This window comes from Magnolia sinica, chromosome 2, assembly GCF_029962835.1.
Source record: "Magnolia sinica isolate HGM2019 chromosome 2, MsV1, whole genome shotgun sequence".
Taxonomy (NCBI): Eukaryota; Viridiplantae; Streptophyta; class Magnoliopsida; order Magnoliales; family Magnoliaceae; genus Magnolia; species Magnolia sinica.
In genome coordinates, this window is record NC_080574.1 from 945471 (window position 1) to 971039 (window position 25569).

General features: G+C 39.3%; 1 protein-coding gene across 1 annotated transcript; it reads right to left on the reverse strand.

Moving 5' to 3' along the window:
• Positions 1-19: 19 nt before the first annotated feature.
• Positions 20-24754, reverse strand: LOC131237984 (uncharacterized). The gene is made up of 2 exons (XM_058236116.1): positions 23879-24754; positions 20-731 (listed from the first exon to the last, which is right to left on the reverse strand). The coding sequence occupies exons 1-2, from the start codon at positions 24483-24485 to the stop codon at positions 37-39; spliced, it is 1302 nt and encodes a 433-aa protein (XP_058092099.1). The 5' UTR covers positions 24486-24754; the 3' UTR covers positions 20-36.
• Between the last annotated feature and the right edge of the window lie 815 nt (positions 24755-25569).

Genomic DNA, 25569 nt, shown 5'->3' on the forward strand with positions numbered 1-25569 from the left:
TATTTTTTGCAACAAAAATCACATCCAAAGGAGGAATCAAGAAAGGCTGTTTTCCATGAATTTCATAAACTGGCTAAAATCTATCCGGGCATCTCCTTTCTTACTGACAGCTCTGATCATCATTTCACACGCATGCAGATTGTATCTTTCCCCGAAGCCCAAATTACGTAAGATTCTCTGCAACTCTTCCGCATCGATAAATCCGTCTCCATTCGTATCAAACAAACAGAAAGCTTCCTTCACTTCTTCCAAGCTCGGTTCCAACTCCGCGAACAGCACTGAAATCTCATCCGAACCAAAACACTCATTGATCTTATCACCGTCCGAATTACAAGCAATTCCCAGCCTCGCCATTACCATCTCAACATCTTCTCTATCTAGCATTACATCCCCTTCATCACTGAAACCGACATGCTCTGTCGTCATGTTCTGTACCTCCTCATTGATATCAGAATCTGGGATTTTTCTCTCATCGAGAGACTTTGATTCCACGAACTTGAATCGGATTAGTGAGCCGCAGAACGACATGAACTCGAAGCACAGCTTATGATATCTGGTGACCCAATTGAAAAGTATGTGAAAGAAGAGAATCCCAACAGAGTAAGCTAATGGCAGAGAGGGTGAAAGGGAGTCTGCTGATGTCATTTCCATTTGGGGTTTTAAGAGATTTGAGGAGATTGTGAAATGGGCAGATTGCTGTTTGATGGGATTGAAAAATGGGAAAATCTGGACTTAGAAATTTGAGGGTAGAGAGGTTGGTTTATATATTGGATGATGGTTCATGTTTGGCCTTGCGGCATCGCATGGAATTTTGAAGTGGGCTTGCGAGAAGAGTTCTGAGTAGTTTCGTTCTTTCAGCGCTGGAATGGGTTTGAGTGCGGGAATTTCAAGAGAAGTTTCATCGAAGGATTTAAAAGTAGGTCGGTAGATTCGTACGATGCGTTGGAAATTTACATTTGCTAGCCAATATAAGAATGTGAGTGAGCCATCCAGACCGTATACCATAGACCAGGTGGGGTCCAGTTAGGTCCCGTTTGGTGAGAACCCTGACTGTGGGGCTCACAGTGATGAATGTGCTTAAATCCACACCGTCCAACCATTTTGAAACCTCAATTTAGTACATGAACCCAAAAATGAAGCTTACTCAAATCTTAGGTGGACCACACCACAAGAAAGAGTCGTTAATGAATCCCCATCATTAAAATCTTCTTGTGGGCCACAAATGCTTTGGATCAAGATAATATTTGTGTGGTCTCTTCATGTAGGTATTTGTGACCTTATCAACAGGTTGGATGGCAAATAAGCATTCCGGTGGAATTAATAAACTTTTTGATGGTGGGATTCATCCACGACTGTGTTCTTGTGTTGTGGTCGACCAAAGATTTGAGTCCGCCTCAATTTTTTTGAATCATCACTTAAAATGTGCTTTTAAAATGGTTGAATAGTGTGGATTTAAGGCACATACATCATTATGAGCCCCACAGTTAGGGGTCACACCCACCCAAGTGTATCCCGGGTCTCACCTAATCCGCTCCCCCTGTTTGGTGGACTCGGACTTGGTGGTGACCCTTCCATTACCAAGATCTTAGTACTGGTTGGTGATGTGGACCCTACCATGATGTTTGTGTATTATCCACTCCGTTTATTCATTTTTACCTACTCATTTTAGGTAACTATCCAAAAAATGAAGCACATCTAAATCTCAGGCCGATGACACCACAGACAAAAAAGTGGAAATTGAATGTTCACCATTAAAAGCTTTCTAAGGCACGCTGTAATGTTTATTTGCCATCCAACCTGTTGATTAATCACATGGACCTGGCCAAACCAAAGAGAAAACACAATTATCAACTTAATTCAAAACTTGTGTGGCTCTCAAGAAAATTTAAATATAGAGCGTTCAATCACCCCTCTTTCCTAGGGCATGGCCCGCTTGAGATTAGGATGTACTTTATGCCGTGAAATGATTTTCAAATATGGATATTAACGCATGAATAAAACATATACATGGTGGTAGAGCTCACAAATCTTTTCAAGTACCGACAATAAACAGTCCCAATGCGGTTGGTGGGAGTAAGAATTCAAGTCCAGCAGGAGCCGATTATGTATTACCCAAACCGATATGGTTTGGGTCAGGCTTGTCCTAGTTTCGTCTGCGCCGGTCGAGTCAGATTAGTTGGTGCCATGCAAGTGGCGACGCGTTGATACGTTGGGAACTGCGGATTCCAACATGATGTATATGTTTTATATCCAGGCAATTTATCAAATTTTTTTCAGCTTATTTTATGATATAAACCGGAAAAGAAAAGGTTAATTTTCTTTGAAATAGTAGGTCATTAAGAAAATAAACAGATTTAATCTGCCTTCAAGTGTGCCTAATCATCATGTTATGTCACATCATGTATTGAAATTGGAGCTAAAAAGCTTAGGCACAGGTACTAAAAGACTCATAAAGATAAGGGCATTTTGGTTTTAGAAAAATTAAAAGGTATTAGAGGCCGAAAAAGAAAAAGAAATGGAAAGGAAAGCCATTCTCTTTAACCGGCCCTTGGCGTCATTTTGATAAAACTCATGTCATAAGTTTCACACCCTCACAAGCAGCCCTCTTCTTTTTCATCCAGCACAAAATTCTCACTGGTGAGTAGTGTAATAGACTATTCCGTAGGTTGATTACACTCAATGGGTTGCAGCTAATGCAACTTGCGCAATATCCAAGCCTTCTATCATGTGGGTTTGACTACGTAGAAGCTCTTGCATGAAATAAATCTCATCCATTCAACAAGTGGGCTATTGGATGATAAAAAGAAAAACTTGCATCCAAGTTTTTTTCAGCCGTATATTTTCCATAAATTCTACCACACCCAAAGAGTGGACTGCCCTTATTCTTGGCAAAAATCATCTAGAAAGTAGTACATAAGCTGCTTTACATGCTTGTGGGCTTAGCAAAGGATTAGTTCTCGATCAAACGAATGAGCCACGCCGGCAGATGTGAGGTGTGTACGTGAGCTGCATCCGGCATACTTGTGGGCCTAACAAAGTTCTAAATTACATGAATACTTTGCATGATCATAAACCAAACACTAACTGCAAATAAATAGATAAGGTCAGTTCCTCTGCAAGACCTTGTAGTGCATGGGCCCACCATGGTGTGTGTATGACATCCAACCTGTCATCCAACTTTCATGGGTTGCCCACCATGAAAGTTGGAAGCTGCAAAAATCAGGTACATCCAATGATCATGTGGGCCACTATGAGAATTTGGAGGTTTACGGAGGTTGTTGGCTGTTTTATATGGTATGGCCACCTAATAATTGAATAAGATTGATTTTTACTCTTTTTTTTCTTCTTTTTTTTTTTTTTACACACGCACACACACACCTCACTCACGCTAGTGAAATTTCACCACTTATTGATACTCGAACCCTTGACCGGGTGTTGAAACTCCTGATTTTTACTTAATTCTATTCGATGGTGAGCATCCACACACACTCAAACTTGTGAACCCTCTTGCTGCCTGATTGTTTAATTCACAGGATCACAAGAGAAAAGAAAAGGAAGAGAAGATATACTTAGAGATCTGATGTAGAGTGGGTCACCTCAGTCGATGACAGAAGTGATCCATACCGTTGGACCTTAAATCGGGCGTATCTTGCAATCTGGAATGAGTTATCGAATATAAAAATATGATTTTGGGGTAGAACGAGCTACTTTAACCACCCAACCCTACTACACCGGATTGCACAAGCCGGATTTGGAAAATACCATCAGATCGATCGTCATTTCCTTATTTTAATTCCGTTTTTACTATAAATAATAAGTTTTAGTTTGATTATAACTCTTCTTTCGTTGGGCTTTTGGAGTTGCTCCCAGCACGGGAAGTGCTTAGAATAATTAGGTGAACAACTTAGTGAAACCAAATAGGACACTTACTATAACCTTGTGCACTAGTAGACTTAATGACTGTCTATAAATAGTAAGTTCACTATTTACGGTAAGTTGTGAATTCTAGTCTATTTAAAAGGTTGTGAACTTGTTTATTTCATTCATCAATCAAATTATAAATTTTTTAGAATTTATTTATATTTTTCTTTTTTTTTTTTCTTCGTGGATTCAAGAAGTTTCTGTGATGAGTCTAGAGAAGCTCCATGAATTCAGAGTAGTTATCCTTGAGGAAGACGGTGATTGACCTCATCACATTCATCCCTGCATCAAGAAGGTTCTTAGAAAGGAGGAGAAGAAGACTTTGAGAAGGAAACTTCTCTCTCCATTACACTTCTCGCTCACGTGACTCATGCACACGTCTGGAGACTTGAAGCCCTTTCTTATTAGATGGCACGCACACATGGCACAATGGGCCCATCCAGTTGAATAAGGTTTACATGCAGGGGAATAACTTCTTACACGCACAGGCATAAATTGTAGAATAAGCAAGTTGAAACAAGGTCTTGTAAAGGAACCGGCCTCGTGATAAAATAGGCAGTTGTTAGATGGCTATTCTAGCTGTCATATTCACACCATGTCTGAATTCCCACCTAAAGCAATATCCATATGTGATCGCATTACTATATAGAATATATGCTACTTTCTAGTGTTCATACAGGTTGCAAAGAATTTCTAACAAAAGCATTGTTTTCCATCATCTTCCATGAAGGTGCATTAGGATACACAATCAAATTGGATTGCAGTCATTAATACAGTAAACCACAATTGCGCAGGAATAATGAAATGGTAATTTCTTTCTTAACTTCAGCTTGGCTCCAAAAAAGACAAAATGCAAACTATACTAGAAAACAAGGAAATATTTAAAAACGAGATCAATTTTCATGGAAATTGACTTTTTTGTTGTTTATGAAATGAAAAGTAACAATGGAAATCAATTGTAATTATTAAGGTTTTCCTGAAATTTTGGGGAAATCAATTTCTTTATAAAACAATGTGTTTAATTTCTATGTTCATTGTCATTAGAGGCAACTCCCACCATTACCATTGACTTTCTTCACGAAAATTAACTATTTAAAACAAACAATACATACTGGTTTCATGTCCATGGTTTTACCTGCCAGTACGATTCGACCGGAGTTTTTCACATCCTCATTTTATATTCTTCCTCTCCAAATAGTCCCTAACAAAATTTCCAATTTCCTTTTTATTAATCCCTAAGTTTAAAATTCAATTCATTCATTCAAATGCAACCACAATTCTTTTCATAATTATAATCGAATGCGTATGTTTAGATCTAATTCAGTTTATCAAATAATGCCAATCACCCGTATGTTACTGAGGGTGCATTTGGGATGCACTATTGCAGTAAGGTGTAATTAGTAGTCCAAGGAAAGAGGAAGGAAATGACCAAATTAATTATAATTTTCTTTCCTTAGCATTCAGGAGATGGTCTGGGATCTAAATTGCAACCTTATTCCTTTCCAGTTGTACTTGAAAGAAACACAAATGCAATTTGAGGGTAACTTCTTCGCTGTGAAGACTAGGAAGCTTCATTAATTTGAGGAATATTATGAATCATGCTAAAATAATAAGAGCATACAAGATTATTTGAATCACAACTGAGTGGGGTCCATTGTTATTCCTGATCATACTATCCAACACTTGGGATAATTCAGACCGTTGATCAATAAGGCCCACCTTATAAATTCTTACATCATTCACACCATTGCTGGCACCCACCTGATCACATGCATGCAACCCTTTTTTCCAGTGTACCTATCTTTTTCTTTAATTTTCTTGCCCCTTTATTTTATTTCCATTTTTTTTATTGACTAGACTGCATCTGGACTCTGGACCTGCTAGACTTAGGATTCTTATATTCGACTTCCAAATTCCATGCAGAATATGTGAGGAAATTTCGAGAACAAGAACAGAGCACAGGGTGACTGAATGGGCTCAGAATGTCTCTTCCTCTACATGTACATCTACAGGTGCCTTGCAATCCTTATGAATGAAAATTAAGGGTGTGTTGGATGCACAAGCTAATAATATTGTGAGTCTTTGGTTTTAATTAAAGTGAAATGATAAAAATTCATGATGCTTCTAGTTTCTTTAGCAAGGAGGAAATAGTTTCTTTTAAGAATAACTTGAAAGTAAAGAAATCTCACTAAGATAGCATACTTTCATGTTAAGCAAATTGAGAGGTCTTTTAGTTTTTCTTTTAATAGATTGTTTTGTAATGATCTATTTTCATATATTTATTAAAATGTAAGAGATTTTACCTTTTAATAATTTAAAATAAAGAGATTTTTTTTAGAGATTCTCTCTCTAAACATGTTGCTAACCACTTTGAAAAATGTAAACCGTTTTACCCCATGACCTAATAATTTCCGCCGTAATCAAATGTCTAGTCAAGATAATACCTACACCTTAAATGGTTTCCATCATCTATATGCATGGCCAATTCGCTGACTAGAAGATCAAGCTATTCACTTTTGTGGGCCACCTGGAAAGAATCATTCCAAGGTCAGGACTAAATGCCTACTCACTCTCGGTTTCACGGACCATCAGGACACATAATCCAGGCCATTCTTCATTAATTAACAGATTTGGCAGATTTTCCTTCAACAACGTGGTGCTCGCCTGATGATAGCACACGTACCACACGCTTGCACGTGTTCCTTACCCGAGGAAGCTTGGCAGGGCATTTCTGCGAAAAACACTGTTATCTTGCATGAAGGAGAGGAGCTTGACTTGGACCGGTTTCCTTTACGACATCTGTATTTCATTTCGAGGGTAAATTACCCCAGCAATGTCGGGCCCACAACGTCAAATATGTAAAATCTGTTCCGTCCATTAGGTTTTATTCTTGATTAAGGCTCTTTGTTAAAAAATTCATTCCGTTTCATGTTGCTTTTTTGTGGTTTAAAAAATAATTAAAAAAATGAAAATTCAAAATTTTCAAAATTTCGGGATTTCCCCCCCAAAATACCTTTTTGAATTTTTTAAAAAGTGCGGTGTGTGTGCTTTGTCCCACATCGGAAATACAGAGAAAAGTTTTGTAGTTTATATGAGATGTTGAGAAGGGTATTCTTACTTGGAGCCTTTTTGGAAGAGATGAAACCTGGGTTGCGTGTTCCAGTTCGCACTGGAACACACGCACGCACGCACGCTCCGGCATGGGCGTGGGCAGTGAGGCAGTGAGGCAGTGTGGCTGTAGTGGAGCTAGATGACGCACTTTGCACTTAAATCTGAAACGTCCAACCGTTTCTTAAACGGACGGGTCAGGATAATCCAACGGTCAAATCTACAGATCTAATGACCAGAACGTCTGAGATTATTGGAGAACGGCCAGAAACGTTTTTCAAACGTTCTGGACCATTGAATACCACACAGCAACGGGTCTAAACCTAAGGCCTATATAAACTGGACCATTTCAGTCCGATTTCATCATCTTAATACACCATCTCCCCATCAAATCAGATATAGTCCATAGCTTCATATTAGAATACTGTTGTCATCTCTATAGTATAAGTCTGCCAGAATAAATCGACTGCGTTAAAATTGTTCCATAGTGGACCTATCGTGATTGCTGCACGCTGGATCCAGATAAGGCTTGTCTTATCCTGGAAGCAATTCGCCTGTAACCCATCAGCAGTTGATAAGGGGGCGAATCACGCTTTAAGGATAGCGTATTTTATACGTGATTCAGCCTAGTGATATTTTTATTTTATTATTTATTTTTCGGTGTATCCAAAACTAGTCCCTTTAACAATCTTAAAGCGTGATTATGGACACCGAAAGTGTTGCATCAATCAAACTGATGAATCAGGATCTAATCCGATTGGACCGATTCGATGGTTCAAATTTCACTAGATGACAGGACAAGCTGAAATTCCTGCTGACCGCGCTGAAGATCTTCTACATCTTAGACCCGACTCTCCAACCTCTGCCTGAAGCAAAGGACACTGACACTACAGAACAGATCGCTGTTAGGATCAAGCGACAAGAAGATGAACTGCTGTGTCGTGGCCACATTCTCAATGCTCTCTCTGATCGATTGTACAATTTGTACATGGGGACCACATTAGCAAAAGAAATTTGGAGCGCATTGGAATACAAATACAAGGCTGAAGAGGAAGGTACACAGAAATTTCTAATTATCAGGTATTTCGACTTCACAATGGTAGACAATATACCGCTGCTTGCCCAAATCCAGGAACTGCAGCTTATTGTAAATAAAATAAAAGCCATAAAAATCGATATTTCTGAATCCTTTCAAGTCGGAGCTATAATCGCAAAGTTGCCTCCGAGCTGGAAAGACTACAGGCAGAAACTACTACATAAATCCGAAGAGTTCACCTTAAAACAAATCCATAAACATCTTGGTATTGAAAAAGAATCTCGTAACCGAGACAAAAAGGATGACGCTAATGGTGCATCCTCATCTAAGGTGAACGCAATAGAAAAGACATCCCAAAATAATACTTATGAGAAAGCTGATTCCCTTAAACCTAACAAAGATCAAGGGAAATTCAAGAAAACCCAAAAGAAGAAAAACGGCAAACCTAAGGGAGCTTGCTATGTCTGCGGCAAGACCGGGCAGTTCACCCGAGTCTATAGGGACCGAAAAAAGCCTAAGAAAGTGGCTAATGCAGTAGACGATGAAATCGTAGCCATGGTCACAGAAGTGAAACTAGTTCAAGAGAAAATCCTTGGTTGGTGGTACGATACAGGTGTCACAGTCCATGTATGCAATGATCGATCTGCTTTCAAAACTTATGAAAATGAGACCAATGGTCAAGAAGTTCAAATGGGAAATGAAGGACGATCGAAAGTTGTAGGCAAAGGAACCGTGGAATTACTCTTTACCTCTGGAACGAAGGTAATCCTAACCAACGTACTGCATGTCCCAGACATAAGGAGGAATCTTGTCTCAGGGGATCTCTTAAGCAAGCCTGGGATTAGGGTTGTGTTTGAATCAGACAAGCTGATCTTGTCTAAGAATGAGAACTTTGTGGGTAAGGGATACGCTTGTAATGGGATGATCAAACTCTCTTTAAATGAAAAGAATTCTTCTGCTTACATGATTGAGTCTGTAACGCTATGGCATGGTAGACTAGCCCATATTGGCTACAGTACCATAAAACTCATGGCTAAGAACGGCCTAATATCATACAATGATGGTGACAAAGATAAATGTGAAGTATGCATACGGTCTAAAATAATAAAGAAACCATTCCCTAGCATTGAGAGATCGTCTCAAATATTAGACCTAGTGCATACTGACATATGTGAACTAAACGGCGTTCTTACCCGTGGAGGTAAAAGGTACTTTATAACATTTATAGATGATTGTTCGAGATATGTATATATATATATATATATATCTGTTAAAATCGAAAGATGAAGCATTTAATGCATTCAAAATCTATAAAGTTGAAGTAGAAAATCAATTAGATAAAAATATTAAAATCCTTCGTAGTGATGGAGGAGGAGAATATTTCTCTAATGAATTTTCTAACTATTGTGAAGAACACGGCATAATACATCAGTGCACAACACCTTATACACCATAACAAAATGGTGTAGCAGAGAAAAAAAATAGGACGTTAGTAGAAATGGTCAACTCAATGCTAATACAAGCACAGTTGCCATTAAACCTATGGGGAGAAGCGCTGTTAGCTGCATGTCATGTTTTAAACCGAATTCCTTCTAAGAAAACCAAGACCTCTCCATACGAAATATGGAAAGGAAGAAAACCAAACATAGGGTATCTTAGAGTGTGGGGGTGTCTTGCATATTGCAAAACTCCAGAACCTAAAAGAACTAAATTAGGACCAAGAGCTATCAAGTGCATCCTTGTAGGATATGCACAACATAGTAAGGCCTATAGACTTCTAGACTTAGACTCCAATGTAATCATAGAGTCTAGAGATGTAGAGTTCTTTGAGAATTCTGTATTCACGGAGAAAAAGAATGCTGAGATTCAATCTCCTAATGAAAATATAAAAGAACCTCAAATAGAAGAGAAATCTCCTAGTGAATCTCGTAAGAGTCAAAGAGCAAGAGTAGAAAAGAGTCTTGATCTTGATCAAATAGACTCTCAACGACTCTCTTTTCATCTAGTTGAGGGTGATAGAGAGAAGGTGATTAGGAAAATACCTATGGTTTTGACTATAGAAGATGAACCTAAAACCTTTAGTGAAGCTATGTCTTCAAGAGACTCCGCTTTTTGGAAAGAAGTCATTAATGATGAAATGGATTCTATAACATCTAACCAAACATGGGAATTGGTAGATCTATCTCCAGGTTCTAAACCAATAGGTTGTAAGTGGGTATTTAAGAAAAAATATCACACAGATGGTACAATTCAAACTTTTAAAGCAAGATTAGTTGCTAAGGGTTTTCGACAGAAAGATGGAATTGATTATTTTGACACTTATTCACCAGTAGCTCGAATAACATCGATTAGGATCTTATTCGCTCTTGCTTCCATACATCATCTTCATATCCATCAAATGGACGTGAAGACAGCATTCCTAGATGGTGATCTCGATGAGGAGGTTTACATGGAGCAACCAAAAGGGTTTGTTCTACCAAGAAATGAAAGAAAAGTATGTAGACTTGTTAAGTCATTGTATAGATTAAAATAAGCACTAAAACAGTGGCATGATAAATTTGATTCTAAAGTTTTGTCTTATGGCTTTGAACACAATATTGCTGATAAATGCATATATTCAAAAGTATGTAATGATTATGTTATAATCATATGCTTGTATGTAGATGATATGTTAATAATCAGTAATAAAATGAAAGGGGTAACTGAAACCAAAAAGTTTCTCTCTTCAGTTTTCAAAATGAAAGATCTTGGACAAGTGGATACCATATTAGGTATGAAAGTTAAAAAACATAGTGGGGGTTCTGCATTATGCCAGTCTCATTATATTGAGAAAATAATAAACAAGTTTAATCACTTGAAAATTAAAGAGGCAAAGACCCCGTTTGATCCAAGTATTAAGTTAAAAGAAAACAGTGGAAGAGCAGTTGCACAACTAGAGTATGCTAGTGTTATAGGTAGTCTTACGTATGCGATGCAATGCACAAGACCGGATATAGCATACGCTGTGAGTAAACTAAGTAGGTTTACAAGTAATCCAAGTGTTGAACACTAGAAAGCAATTAGTAGAGTTCTAGGTTATCTTAAAGAAACCAAAGAACTAGGGCTATTTTACTCAAAATTTCCAGCAATGTTGGAAGGATATACCGATGCAAGTTGGATATCGAGTGTAGGGGACAACAAGTCCACTACAGGGTGGATATTCACCCTAGGAGGTGCAGCTGTATCTTGGGGATCCAAGAAACAAACTTGCATAACGCACTCAACTATGTAATCTCAGTTCATAGCTTTAGCTGCTACAGGCAAAGAGGTTGAGTGGTTAAGGGATCTTCTTTTAGAAATCTCATTTTATGCGAAGCCTATACCGGCTGTTTCACTTCATTGTGATAGTGAAGCTACTCTAGCAAGAGCCTATAGTGGTACCTATAATGGGAAGTCCAGGCACATAAGTTTGCGACATGACTATGTAAGATAATTGATTTAAGATGGAATCATTACGATATCATATGTAAAATCAAGTAATAACTTGGTTGATCCTTTTACTAAACCTCTAACGAGAGAGGTAGTAAGGACAACATCTAGAAGGATGGGGTTGAAACTCTTTACTTAAAATTTCACCAGTGAAAGAAACCCAACCCTAAATTAGAAAATCTCTAAATATTGAGTTTAATGGGTAACAACAAATCACTGATAAATGAAAAGTTTCAGCACTAAATAAATAAAAAACCTCTTCCAAGATGATAGGGCTAGCCGTTACAAAAGATGGATGAGTAGTAAAACTCTTAATGAAGTCTAGTCAAACAGGACAAATGTTTTTAACGGAAACACTTGAAGGATTTCACCTATGTGAACGTAGAAGTGGTGCCGCTTCTAATGAAACTTAGAGTTATCTCGGGATCGTTCATGAAACAGGATAAGCACATGGTCATTAAAAGTGCTAAGCGAGATTATAAAGGAAAACCTAACGCATAAGCTATTATGTGTGTAGTATTTTCGGTTATATCATAAAGGAATAACTGGTTCAATGCTGCGGCAACCAGAAATTTCAAAATAACTTTAAAATGCTTACACTAAGGAAAGATTTAAATCGCAAGATATCTTTTTTTATGCATAATAACTGTTATTATTCTGGCAGAGTTTTTTCATTATTTTAAAAACCAGTGGGGGATTGTTGCTTTTTTGTGGTTTAAAAAATAATTAAAAAATAAAAATTCAAAATTTTCAAAATTTTGAAATTTTCCCGCCAAAATACCTTTTTGAATTTTTTAAAAAGTGCGGTGTGTGTGCTTTGTCCCACATTGGAAATACAGAGAAAAGTTTTGTGGTTTATATGAGATGTTGAGAAGGGTATTCTTACTTGGAGCCTTTTTGGAAGAGATGAAACTTGGGTTACGTGTTGTAGTGCTTCGCACTGGAACACACGCACGCGCACGCGCTCGGGCACGGGCACCGGCGAGGGCGAGGGCGTGGGCGTGAGCGTGGGCAGTGAGGCAGTGTGGCTGTAGTGGCGCTAGATGGCGCATGGGTCTGGTCAGAGCCTTAGGGCGGTGTGGATCTGAAATGTTGAAAATGAGCCTGGGTTTTATAGGTGACTGAGAACGATCGGATCTTAAATCCGAAACGTCCAGCCGTTTCTTAAACGGATAGCTACCTTAAAAGCCACAACGGTCCGAAAACGGACGGGCCAGGATGATCTAACGGTCAGATCTACAGATCTAATAACCAGAAATGTCTGAGATTAATGGACAACGGCCAGAAACGTTTTTCAAACGTTCTGGACCATTGAATACCACACAGCAACGGGTCTAAACCTGAGGCCTATATAAACTGGACCATTCCAGTCCAATTTCATCATCTCAACACACCATCTCTCCATCAAATCAGATACAATCCATAGCTTCATATTAGAATACTGTTGTCATCTCCATAGTCTAAGTCTGCCAGAATAAATTGATTGCGTTAAAATTGTTCCATAATGGACCTATCGTGATTGCTGCACGCTGGATCCAGATAAGGCTTGTCTTATCCTGGAAGCAATTCGCTTGTAACCCATCAGCAGTTGATAAGGGGGCGAATCATGCTTTAAGGACAGCGTATTTTATACGTGATTCAGCCTAGTGATATTTTTTTATTCTTATGTATTTTTCGGTGTATCCAAAACTAGTCCCTCTAACATTTCACTCAGGTGGGCCACACCACATGTAACAATGGGGATGGGATGACGAGCATAGGTTTATGTGGGGCCACTCGTCGTAGGTTTATGTGGGGCCACTATACTATTTATCTTTCATCAAACCGGTTTGAGGTGTAACTAATCAGAATGAAAGGAAGAGGCAGAAATCGGTAAGATCTAAAACTCAGGCAAGCCACACCGCAGGAACTTAAGAGGTTTTAGGAGCAATCTTACATTGTTCCCATCGGTGTAGCCCATATGAGTGTTTTATCAGGATTATCTTTTTATTGCATGGTTTAAATAGGGATTCTCACCTGATGGACGGAGTAGATTCACGTATTCAATAAGATGCGCTGCACTAAACGTAGGGTGTTTTAGGCGCTGCGTGAGAAATGTGTCGTAGATTGGGTACTACACCCGCCTGTCCCGAGCTCGTAACAGGCTGGACCTCTTAGGGTCCACCATGATGTATGGGTCTATCTACACTGTCCATTCACTTTTTCATATCATTTTAAGGATATAAGCCCAAAAATGAGATAGATCCATTGCTCAAATGCACAACACAATGGGGATTAAATGAACACCATTAAAAACTTCTTGGGGAGGTGCAGAAGTTTTGGATTCAGCGTATATTTATTTTTCTGCCTTCATCCGGGTCTTACGTGACCTTTTGAACAGGTTGGACATCAAGATGGGTCTATTAGAGCTTTGAATCTGTCTCATTTTTCAGCCCATATATTACATGGACGCGGATTTTCTTTCGCAGGCAAGGATGCTGGGTGGGGGCCACCACCATGTTTGCGACGCGGATTGCGTCCTACTTTTTAATCCACGCTGTTCATCATTTTTCTCAGATTATTTTAAGGTATGAGCCAAAAAATAAGCAAGTCCAAGGATTAAGGGGACCACAAGGTGGGCATTGAACTTGCACCGTTAGAGGTTCGGATAGACCTCTGTCCGGCGGATCCGACCAGATCCGAACCGATGGACCCGAATCGCACCGAACAGACCCGAACCAATAGGTGAGTGGGTAGTATGCAATATATGTTTTATTTTTTACCCTAATTTTCTTAAAAATGGATGGACGATGTAGATAAAATATATAGATTTCATAAAATATGTTGATCAAGTCATGGGGGACCCAGATGAAGGGAAAAAATATATATCAGCTTGATCGAAAAGTTTTATGGCGTACATAACGTTTTTAGTGGTCAAAATTCATTCAACACTGTTTTCTATAATGTGGTCCACTTGAGATTTCAATATACCTATTTTTTTTTCTAACGACTTAAAAGGATCTATAAAAATAGATGGAGGGCATGGATGAAATACATACATCAAGGTGGGGCCCACAGAGCACGGACGTCCGGTGGCCAGGGGAGTAGCCAGTCCGTTTCCAGCTGTAAGTTATGGGCCCCACAGTGATGTATTTATCATATCTACACTGTTCATATAATTATAGAGTATTATGCAAAAAAAATAAATAAATCCAAAGATCATGTGGCCCACACCACAAATAGCAGTAGAGAATAATTTTCACTGTTAAACCATTCGTGTGGTCCACTCGATAGTTAGATCTGTCTTATTTTTCGTCTCAAGCCTTAAGACAAGCTTAGAAAATAGATGAACGGTTTTGATATAACACATACCCTATGATTATATCTATGAACCTTGCTCACCCTGTACAGCTCTGCTCGTGTGAAAGTAGTTTGAATTTCGTGCACTGCACGTCAAGATTCAAAAAGTAAAAAACGCTGTATACAGTATACGTTTAGATTGGAAGTTTTTTCATACCTCTGTGGGTCCCACCTTGCAAGGTGGGCATTGAACTTCCACCGTTAAAAACTTCTTGGGAGATAGAGAAATTTTGGATCAAGCTGATATTTGTGTTTTCACTTCATCCACGCCTACATGACATTATTAATAGTTTAGACCGTAAAAAAACATCACGGTAGCCCTTAGAAAGGTTTCAACGGTGAGTGTCATTATCACTGCAGCTTCCTTTGGTGTGGTCCAACCAAGCTGTAGAAATGCTTCATTTTAAGCATCATACCTTAAAATGATATGAGAAAAGCGATGAGCAGCATGGATAAAACACTTACATCACGATGGGCCCCACAGAACCCTGCAGATTACTGTTTGGGCGGGGTAGGATGCAATCCGCGTCCCCATGTTTGTGGGAAATATACTCCATTCATCCGTTTGGCGAGATCATTTTAGAAAAATTCACAACAATGGAGGTGGATCCAAAATTCAATTAGGCCACACAAGAGGAAACAATGATGATTCAGTGACAACCATTGAAACATTCTCATGGCCATAAAAACTTTGTTTAAGGCTAAACGTTTTTTATTTTCACTTCATCCATGTGGTAATGACCTTATAAACGGTTTGGATGGCATATAAGCATCAAGATGGAGCCCAGGAAGGTTTCAACGGTAGGTATTTCTTTTCCCAATTTTCCCTTGCGTGTGGCCCACCTAAGTTTTGGATCCACCTCGTTTTTGGTCTTTTGTCTTAAAATGAAATCACCAAACGGATGAACGGAGTATATTTCCCACAAACATGGTGGTGGCCCCCACCCTGCATCTTGCGCAGGAACTTCCTGCGAAAGTCCGCGTCCGAGTATTCGGATTCTCTATTTCAAAAGGCCACATGAGAAATTTCCTACTGTACGACCCATTTATGGCCCACCAGCTATTTTAAGCCCACTTCTTTTTAAGCTTCCAAGAATGCTCCCCTGTGTACGGACGACTTTTCACGGGACCAAAATACCCCCGTCGTTCCTTCCTTCCGCAAGCCGATTGGCTGGTGTGCGAAGACGAGCGCTGACGCTCCTCGACATGGCCCCCACAATGATGTATTTATTATATCCACACCGTTCATCCATATTTTGAGATCATTTCAGAGCATTATTGGAAAAAAAGAATTATATCCAAAGATCAAGTGGACCACACCACAAATAGCAGCGGGAAACTTGATTTTCACTGTTAAAAATTTCGTGGGGCCCACCATAACATATATTTTCCATCCAATATATTTATAAGGTCACAAATACCTGTATGAAGAGATAAAAAAAATTTCATATTGATCTAAAACGTCAGTGACCCCTAAAAGAGTTTCAATGGTAGACTTTTAATCCTCCACTGCTTTTTACAGTGTGGTCCACTTGATAGCTAGATCTATCTTATTTTTCCTCTCAAGCCTTAATAAGAGTCCGCCAAATAGATATAACATATACCTCATAATGGGACCCACAAAAAGTAGTGGGGATTACAACAGGAGAGAGAGAGAAAAAAAAAAGCCAGTGGGGTGGGGACACCTGGTCTATAGCTACGGATTATAACCGTAGCTATAATGGCACAGTCTATGCACTTACTATGTTTTTTTTTTTTTTTTTAAATTTATTTATTTATAATTTACATGAAGAACTTTATTCTACCTACATTTTTCTCTAATACAGATTTATATAAATATGTATATATAGGCATATAAAAAAAATTTCTCTTCTTTTTTCATTTCTTTCTTTATTCAGTTAACAAGAATATCTTCTAAACCAAATTTAGTTACTTGATGTTACATATAAGATTTTGGGGTAGGAGAAGCTACTTTAGCCAACCAACCTAGTTATTTTCCAAGATTCAATTTAATAAGAATATCTTTTAAACGGTCAATTCCCTTCACTTCACAATCATTTCTACATATTTCACGGTCAATTCGCTTCACTTCAGGGTCTTTTCTATGCATTTCACGGTCATTTCCGGCGATTCTGTTTAGATTCACGGTCATTTTTATGCACTTCAAGGTCAATTCCCTTCACTTCACGGTCATTTCCACGTATTTCACGGTCAATTCGCTTCACTTCAGGGTCATTTCCATGCATTTTACGGTTATTTTCGGCGATTCCATTAAGATTCACGGTCATTTCCATGCACTTCACGATTAATTCCCTTCACTTCGCGGTCATTTTCACGCATTTCATGGTCAATTCGCTTCACTTCATGGTCATTTTCAGCGATTCCATTTAGATTCACGGTCATTTCCATGCACTTCACGGTCATTTCCATGCATTTCACGGTCAATTCGCTTCACTTCACGGTCATTTCCATGCATTTCACGGTCATTTTCCGCGATTCTGTTTAGATTCACGGTCATTTCCATGCACTTCACGATCAATTGCCTTCACTTCACGGTCATTTTCACACATTTTATGGTCAATTTGCTTCACTTCATGGTCATTTCCATGCATTTCATGGTCATTTCCGGTGATTCCATTTAGATTCACGGTCATTTCCATGCACTTCACGGTCAATTCCCTTCACTTCACGATCATTTCCACGCATTTCATGGTCAATTCGCTTCACTTCACGGTCATTTCCATTCATTCCAAGGTCATTTCCGGCGATTCCGTTTAGATTCATGGTCATTTCCATGCATTTCGCGGTCAATTGCCTTCACTTCAAGGTCATTTTCATGCATTTCATGGTCAATTCACTTCACTTCATGGTCATTTTCATGCATTACCAACTTCTTAATTAGATGGTTGAGATTTCTTGATCGTTTTGATGTCATTGACGTGTAACAAGGACATTCACTGGTCATGTTTCAACATGGTATAAGGGTGGAAACATTTGCCTAATTTGATTGTTGGACAGCCACCCAAAATTTTGAGTTAATGTATATGCACGTGCAATTTGTGATACCCAGCATTATACTATGGTAGAGAATCAGAGAACTCTCCTGAAAATTCAAATCACAGCCTGTGCCCGGTGTGGCAGAAATTAGAGCTAGGCACAGGATGACTCAACTCGTCAAAATCAACTCATCTGACACGTTCATATCTGACTAAGTCCAAATTGAGTGGGTGAGTCAATCTGAACCAAGTGGGTTAGTCGATCCGAATCAAGTTGACTTCATCCAGTCTAAACTCAAACCGAGTCGTGTTCGAGTCACCCAATAACTCAACTTGACTCGACTCGAAATCCAACTCACTATTGACTCGACTTTATTCGAAACTCAACTCATACATTAAAAATAAAAAAAATAAAAAATAAAAATAAAAACTCAAATCTGACATTTCAGATTTGAGATGCCATGTAGCTAATGGAGAGGCTGCAATTCTAGCAAGTGAACATAGGTTTTAATTAAGTTGTGATTTCTGCCCATGGATACCCGTTGCACCCAATCCGACTCGGTGCTGATTCAACCCAACTTAGTACTTGTGAATGGGTTAGATTCAGTTTGGATTAGTCTAGGCCAGATCACTCGGACTCAGATCGGATCAGGCATGCTGGACTTGGTATCGAGTCAGGTCAACATCGAGTCAGGCCTATTTCAAAACTAGATCAAGTCAAGTTAGCCTTAACTTGGTCCAACTCATGCCCAGCCCCAGCGTCAATACAACAGCTCCTTTATAGTTTATCTCAAATTTTTATCAAACACTAGGTCTGTTGCTCACATGTACAATCATTATATTAAGTGTTTTATAAGCCATCTTGATGTATGTGTAGCATTGAAACCATGCATTCTATGAGGCTCACAATATGGAAAATTCCAAAAAATCAATTTGATCAAAGTCTCAGGAGGGCTAAACTAAAGGAAACAATGTAAATATACTTCAAACCTCTAAATTCAAGTGTTGTGGCCTACCTCGAGTCTTGAATCAGCCTGACATTTCCCAAGTCCGCTATATATATATATATATATATATATATATATAGAATCTTGTTAGGGGAGCGCAGAAGCACACAAAGTTGGATCTAGGAGAGTAACCAAATCGTCCAAACCAAGCACAACAAGAGCATAACAATTTTAATGTGGAAAAACCCTTTTAGGAAAAAAATCATGGCACAAAGCGACAAATGAACACTATAAAAGCAGAAATTACAAAAAGAATGAGCTTACCCGATTCGAACAACCTCGAATCTCACCCATTACTACACCTTTTGAAACCCTTGGACAAATTAGAAACCCTAGAACTACCTCTCAATCCCGCTTACACCCACATATATATAGCCTATAGAAGAATCTCAAGAATAATTAGAAATAAATTCTGCAAAATCATAACTCTGCGTAAATATGCATGATTTAATTGATGTTATCGAAACTTATTCTTTGATGGTATCGAAGCCATATCGATAGCATCGACTAACACTTAAACTGTGCAAAGACAAAAGATGAAAATTTGATTTTCTCCAATTGCATCGAACTGATTTTCATTGTCATCGAACACTAATCAATAGCGTCGAAAAAGTGCCCCGTTAATCCAATGGCCAACTGAAGAAAAAAAAAATTTGAAAAATATCGATCGGATCGAGCATTGTTCAATGGCATCATCAAACAGTTTCCCAATGGGATCATTGAATAGTTTGTTGATGGACAGTTTGTCGATGGCAGCAACAACCCCTATATATAAGTCGATTAAGGACATCAAATACAACAAAACTGACAGTTGGCTCCAAGCACAGCTGAATACTGTTATATGGTGAGTGTTTGCCACCATTGTTTTCATTGTTGGGGCCTACTTAATTTCTTTTGCACCTAAGATTTGGTGCAAAGGCTAATTGTAGACTAGTGAGGACCTAGATAAGTTAATAATTTTGGGACACTTAAAACTGTCCTATCCACTGATCTAGACTGTTCATTAGATTCAGTGCATATGAATCATGGACCACCATGCTAACATCACACCAATCTAACAAACATGAGAAATCTGATCATTGGTATTTAATATGTACGGTAAAGATCACTTACACGAAAATAGATCTAATCAACATTTTAATCCATATATTTGTAACGTTGTTCTGAAATCTCAACTCTGAATGCCGATTCGGTGAGGCCAGGTTACACCTACTTCAGTGAGGCCATGACTGTGGAGCCCACTTTAACCTATATGTTCTATATCCACACCGTACATTCGTTTTTGCAGACCATTTGAAGGCAAAAGAAGCAGAACCAAATCTCAGATGGACCACACCACAGGAAAGAGTGGTGATTTTATGCCCACCATTAAAAACTTCCTAGTGCCAGGTCACACAGACCGGGATAAAGGAAAGCACAAATTTCAGCTTTGATCCAAAACGTTTTTAACTGTGGGCATTCAATCACCACTGTTTCGTGTGGTCTGGTAAACCTGAGATTTGTGTCGGCTTCATTTTTAGGGCATGCTGTAAAACAAATGGACGGTGTGGATATACTACACATGCATCAAGGTGGGACCTACGGTGACGGCCATGACAAGTCGGTACCTCCCTGGCCTCACCGAATCCGCGCTCCAGAAGGAAAAAGGAAACGACCTGAGGTTTATTTACAACTGGATTTCCTATTAACTGAGACGCGGATTAGGCGGTGAGAGATTTATTTATAAATGGATTCTCTGTTAATTGAGACGCGGTTTAGTCGGTGATGAGCTCACCGCCCTGGAAGCGTATTAAGTGCGGCACCGTTCTCAACCAAGACGGTGCGGCTCTTTAAGTGGGGCCCACCTTGATTAGAGTATTCTATATCCACACTGTCCATACATTTTTCCCCATCGTTTTAGACAAGTTTAAAAATGAATCAGATCCAAATCTCACTTAGACCATGCTATATGAAACAGTGGAGATTGAATGCCCCACCATCAAACAGCTCCCAGGTCCTGCAGTAGCATAAACCTAAGTTTCCAAAGAAAATAATAATAATAATAATAATACCAGATAAATTTAAAACTTTTGTAGTTCATTTTAAGTTGTTAATGTTCAGTATCTGTTATGGGAAAATCTGAGCCAACCCAATAAAGGCCGACTTGTAGAAATTGATGAGCAGCGAGCCTCGGCATAATAGCACTACATCCGAACCGACTATGCTTTCGAACTATGATTCCAAAACTAGGGTTGTAGAAGAGAAGCAGATTGGGCTACACCAACGTCTGGAACCCTTATCCGAAGAACTACGGCCCTGGATTGCGCGTCTGAGCCTTGGCTCCAGCCTGAAACTTGGAATAAACCAGAATGTGCCCGACTTGTTGACTCCGATTAGTAGCTGGGAGAATTGTGAGCGAGGCTGATGAAAATATGACGCTACATCTCTGACCCATAGGCAAGAGTCGGAGATTTAATACTCGGTGCCGACATAAGTCATTCGAGATCCGACCAAGACTAACACACTCATGGACTCGGAGGGCCATGGGCTGAGATCGACTCGGATGCACACGTGGCCGATCGAGGATCACGCTAAGGGATCAATCCCAATGAGGCATGTTAGAGAGTTGTCTGATGCACGATCTAAGGATAATAGCCGACATCAGTGCATGCGTAGCTCCCGCTTGATGGAAGAGATCTGTCAAGATTGACGACCACGTTCCCTTTGATCCACAGGTATAAATATGAAATGAATTCATTAGAACAGGTATGCATCATTTGACACTCTAAACCCCTAACTACATTACTTAGACCCAGATTCCTAGCCTGTCTTTGACATCGGAGAGTCCCTGCTCAAGCAAGGGTCTCCTTCATCCTTCTCTCATGCAGGTCCACAAGGCTTGGAGCTAACCGTCGGGGCACAGTTGGAGAAGCCAGATTTTTGTATAAACAGTGTCTATGATTCATATACCATAATATATATGAAATTTGAATGTACTTCATTTTCAAGCTTGTTCTCCAAGCACTTACTCCCTCATCCTCACGGTCCCACTAATAACTTATAGGGCATTGTGAGTGATTAATCATTTATATTTTATAAAAATGCTTAGTTATAATTAGAGCTGAACACATACCAAGTCATCTCGGTTAGCTCACTCAGTGCAACCTGATTTAGATCGACTTAGTTCAGCTTGAACAACTTGTTCGAACCAGAAATTCCAGCTCGTTTCAAAATCGGTTCAAGCCTGAGTTGTATGCCAGTCCAGTTTAGCTTGGCATGAACCTTAGCTCGGTTCCACTTGCCCGAGCATGAATGTAGTATAAATAAAATTATATATATATCCCAACTTTTAAATTTGAATCTTAGATTCTGATTCATAAGCTTTAGGTTTTATTATTCATTTATTTTTCACTTCATTTCTTTTATTTATAATTACCAAATTAAACCAAACAAACGTGTTAAATTCAATCGAACTCCAAAAAAAAAAAAAAAAAACCTCGAATAGGCTCCAATCTAGTTTGAAACTGGCTAAAATTCGAATAGGCTCGAACTTGACTTGAGTTCCACTCGATTCAATTATCAAACCAAGCAAGTTAACCAAGTCAACTCAATGATCATGCTAAGGCCTTTGGCTGAATGAGCCAATCTGAGCTGGGACAGAGTTCAACCCAACTCGTCTAAAGTTCTACTTATAATCATCTTTCCTTTCTGAGTTAGAAGAGCACAACTTAGTTTCCACCGGGAATCGGTCATGTCAGTGAGATCTCGAGAGTAGGCCCACCTCAATGTATTCCTTGTATATTCACGTTGACCATTTTATTTTATTTTTAGAGATTATTTTAAAGATATGGTCCCAAAAATGAAGTAAATATAGATTTCAAGTGTACCACACAATAGAAAACGGTGATTATGGTCCCAAAAATGAAGTAGATATAAATTTTAGGTGTACCACACCACAGAAAATGGTGATCACTAAACACCCACCGTTAAAAACTTCCTAGCGTCCATTGTAATATTTATTGACAAATATCAACTCAAAAAACTCACTGTTTCCTGTGGTGTAGTTTACCTGAAATTTGTATCTGCTTCATTTTTCATAAGATGGCTTAAAATCAGTTGAAAAAACAGATAAACAGTGTGGATATACAATTCATAGATCGAGGTGGGCCCTACGCCCAGGGTCTCACTCACATTTCTGGTTCCAGGGTTGCAGCCAGGTTACGCTCAAATCTTAGGACCTGGATTCGAACGTGGAAGTTCCGTCCGAAGGGAGCAGATTAGATGAGACCCTGACCCACCCAACGAGGTGGGGTCCTTGCCATAGGGCTCACCTTGATGTATGTATTCTGTAATTACGCCACTGGTCTGTTTTCTAGATCAGTTTAGGGCATTATCTCAAAAATGAAAAATGAAGCAGATTAATTTATCAGGTGTGATGGACCATTACTGGGTCACAAAAGTTTTGAATCAAGCCGATATTTATTTTTATATTTCATCCAGGCTTATGTGACCTTATCAACAGATTGGATGGCAAATAAATACTATGGAAACACTAATGTACGCCATATCAATTTTTTAATAGCAAGCTTTGAATCACCACTGTTTTCTATAATATTATCCAACTGATTATTGGATCTGCTTCATTTTTATGATAATGCCTTAAAATGATCTGAAAAAACGGATGGACGGCATAGATACAGAATAAATACATCAATGTGCATGTCACCCACGGTACGGGTCTCGCGGTCTTGGGTGAGTCCGGGCCGGGTCTCACGTAATCCGCTCCCCCAACGAAACAGGTTCAATCGGACCCGTTCAACCATCACATGTACAAAGAAGGGGAAAAGAAAAGAAAAGAAAAAAAAAACACGTCGGATTATTTATGCTTCAATCACACCTACAAACCAATCAAAATTAAGGTAGTGTTTGGATCACCAATTTTTTAAAATGCCACTTTTCAGAATTCAAAACGAGAAAATTGAATTCGGGGCCTTTTAAAAAGGTTCATTTCCAAACGAGAAATCAAGAAAGGCTGTTTTCCATGAATTTAAAAAACTCGCTAAAATCTATCCGGGCATCTCCATTCTTACTGACAGCTCTGATCATCACTTCACACGCATGCAGATTGTATACTCCCCCAAAGCCCAAATTACGTAAGACTCTCTGCAACTCTTCCGCATCGATGAATCCGTCACCATTCGCATCGAACACACAGAAAGCTTCCTTCACTTCATCCAAGCTCGGTTCCAACTCTGCGAACAGCACCGAAATCTTATCCGAACCCAAACACTCACTGATCTTATCGTCGTCCAAATTACAAGCAATTCCAAGGTTCGCCATTACCATCTCAACATCTTCTCTATCCAAGATTGCATCCACTTCATCACTGAAACCGACATGCTGTGTTGACATCCTCTGCACCTCCTCGTTGATATCAGAATCTGGGATTTTTCTCGCGTGGAGAGACTTTGATTCCACGACATTGAATAGGATTAGTGAGCGGAAGAACGTCATGAACTCGAAGCACAGATCATGATATCTGGCAATGCACTTGAAAACTATGTGAAAGAAGATAATTCCAACGGAGTAAGCTAATGGCAAAGAGGATGTAAGGGTGTCTGCTGATGCCATTTCTATTTGGGTTTTTAAGAGATTTGAGGAGATTGCGAAATGAGCAGATTGCTATTTGATGGGATTGAGAAATGGGAAAATCTGGATTGAGAAATCTGAGGGCAGAAAGGTTAGTTTATATATTGGGTAATGGTTGATTCTTGGTCTGGCAGCGTCGCAGGGGATTTTGAAGAGGGGTTGCGGGAAGAATTCCTGGTAATTTCTATTTATTGTGTTTTCGTGTGGAACGGCGTCGACTGCTGGAATTTCAAGAGAAGTTTCAAGAAAGAATAGTTTAAATAGGTCGGTTAGGATGTTGTGTTTGGCTTGGAAATTTACATTGCTTCATTACGTGAAAAGCAAAAGATACTTGGAAGACACGTTCTTTGACAGGGTCGAGTCCAAACTCGGCTTTTGCCGAGTTATTCCCATGAAAGAGCTTTTCCTAAAGCCTACACGCACCTTTACATTCTACCACAGTTGCCAATCTGGAATGCGGTTGAGACGGACGTGGATTAGCAACTTACAGGTTTGAGTAGCGAGACTGGCTACGGAAGTGACGTCACCAAGTTTTGTGGGACCCACAATGATGTATGTGTTGTATCCACACCGTTCATCCATTTAGAGATATCAGTTTAGAGTTTGAGCCAAAGAATGACTAAGATCTAAAGCTCGAGTGGACCCCAGCACAGAAAATAGTGGAGAGAGTGACTCCCACCATTAAAAATTTCTAAGGGTAACAAAAGTTTTTGATCAAGCTGAAATTTGTCTTTTTGCCCTCTTTCATGTCTGTCTTAAGTTATGAACACGTTGGATCACAGATAAACATCATAGTGGGCCTTAGGAAGGTTTCAACTGTTGGTGTCACTCTTCCCACTGTTTTCTATGGTGGGGTCCACTCTAGATTTGGATCTGACTCATTCTGAGTCTCATGCCGTAAAATGATCTCTCCAAATGGATGCATGGTGTGGATATAACATATACATCATGGTGGGTCCCACAGAACTTGGTGACGTCACTTCTGGGAGTCTCCCTCCTCAACCTGTCAGTGTCTGATCCGCGGATTGCCTGCAAAAGGAGTCGGGATCCTCTGTTATCATGGTTT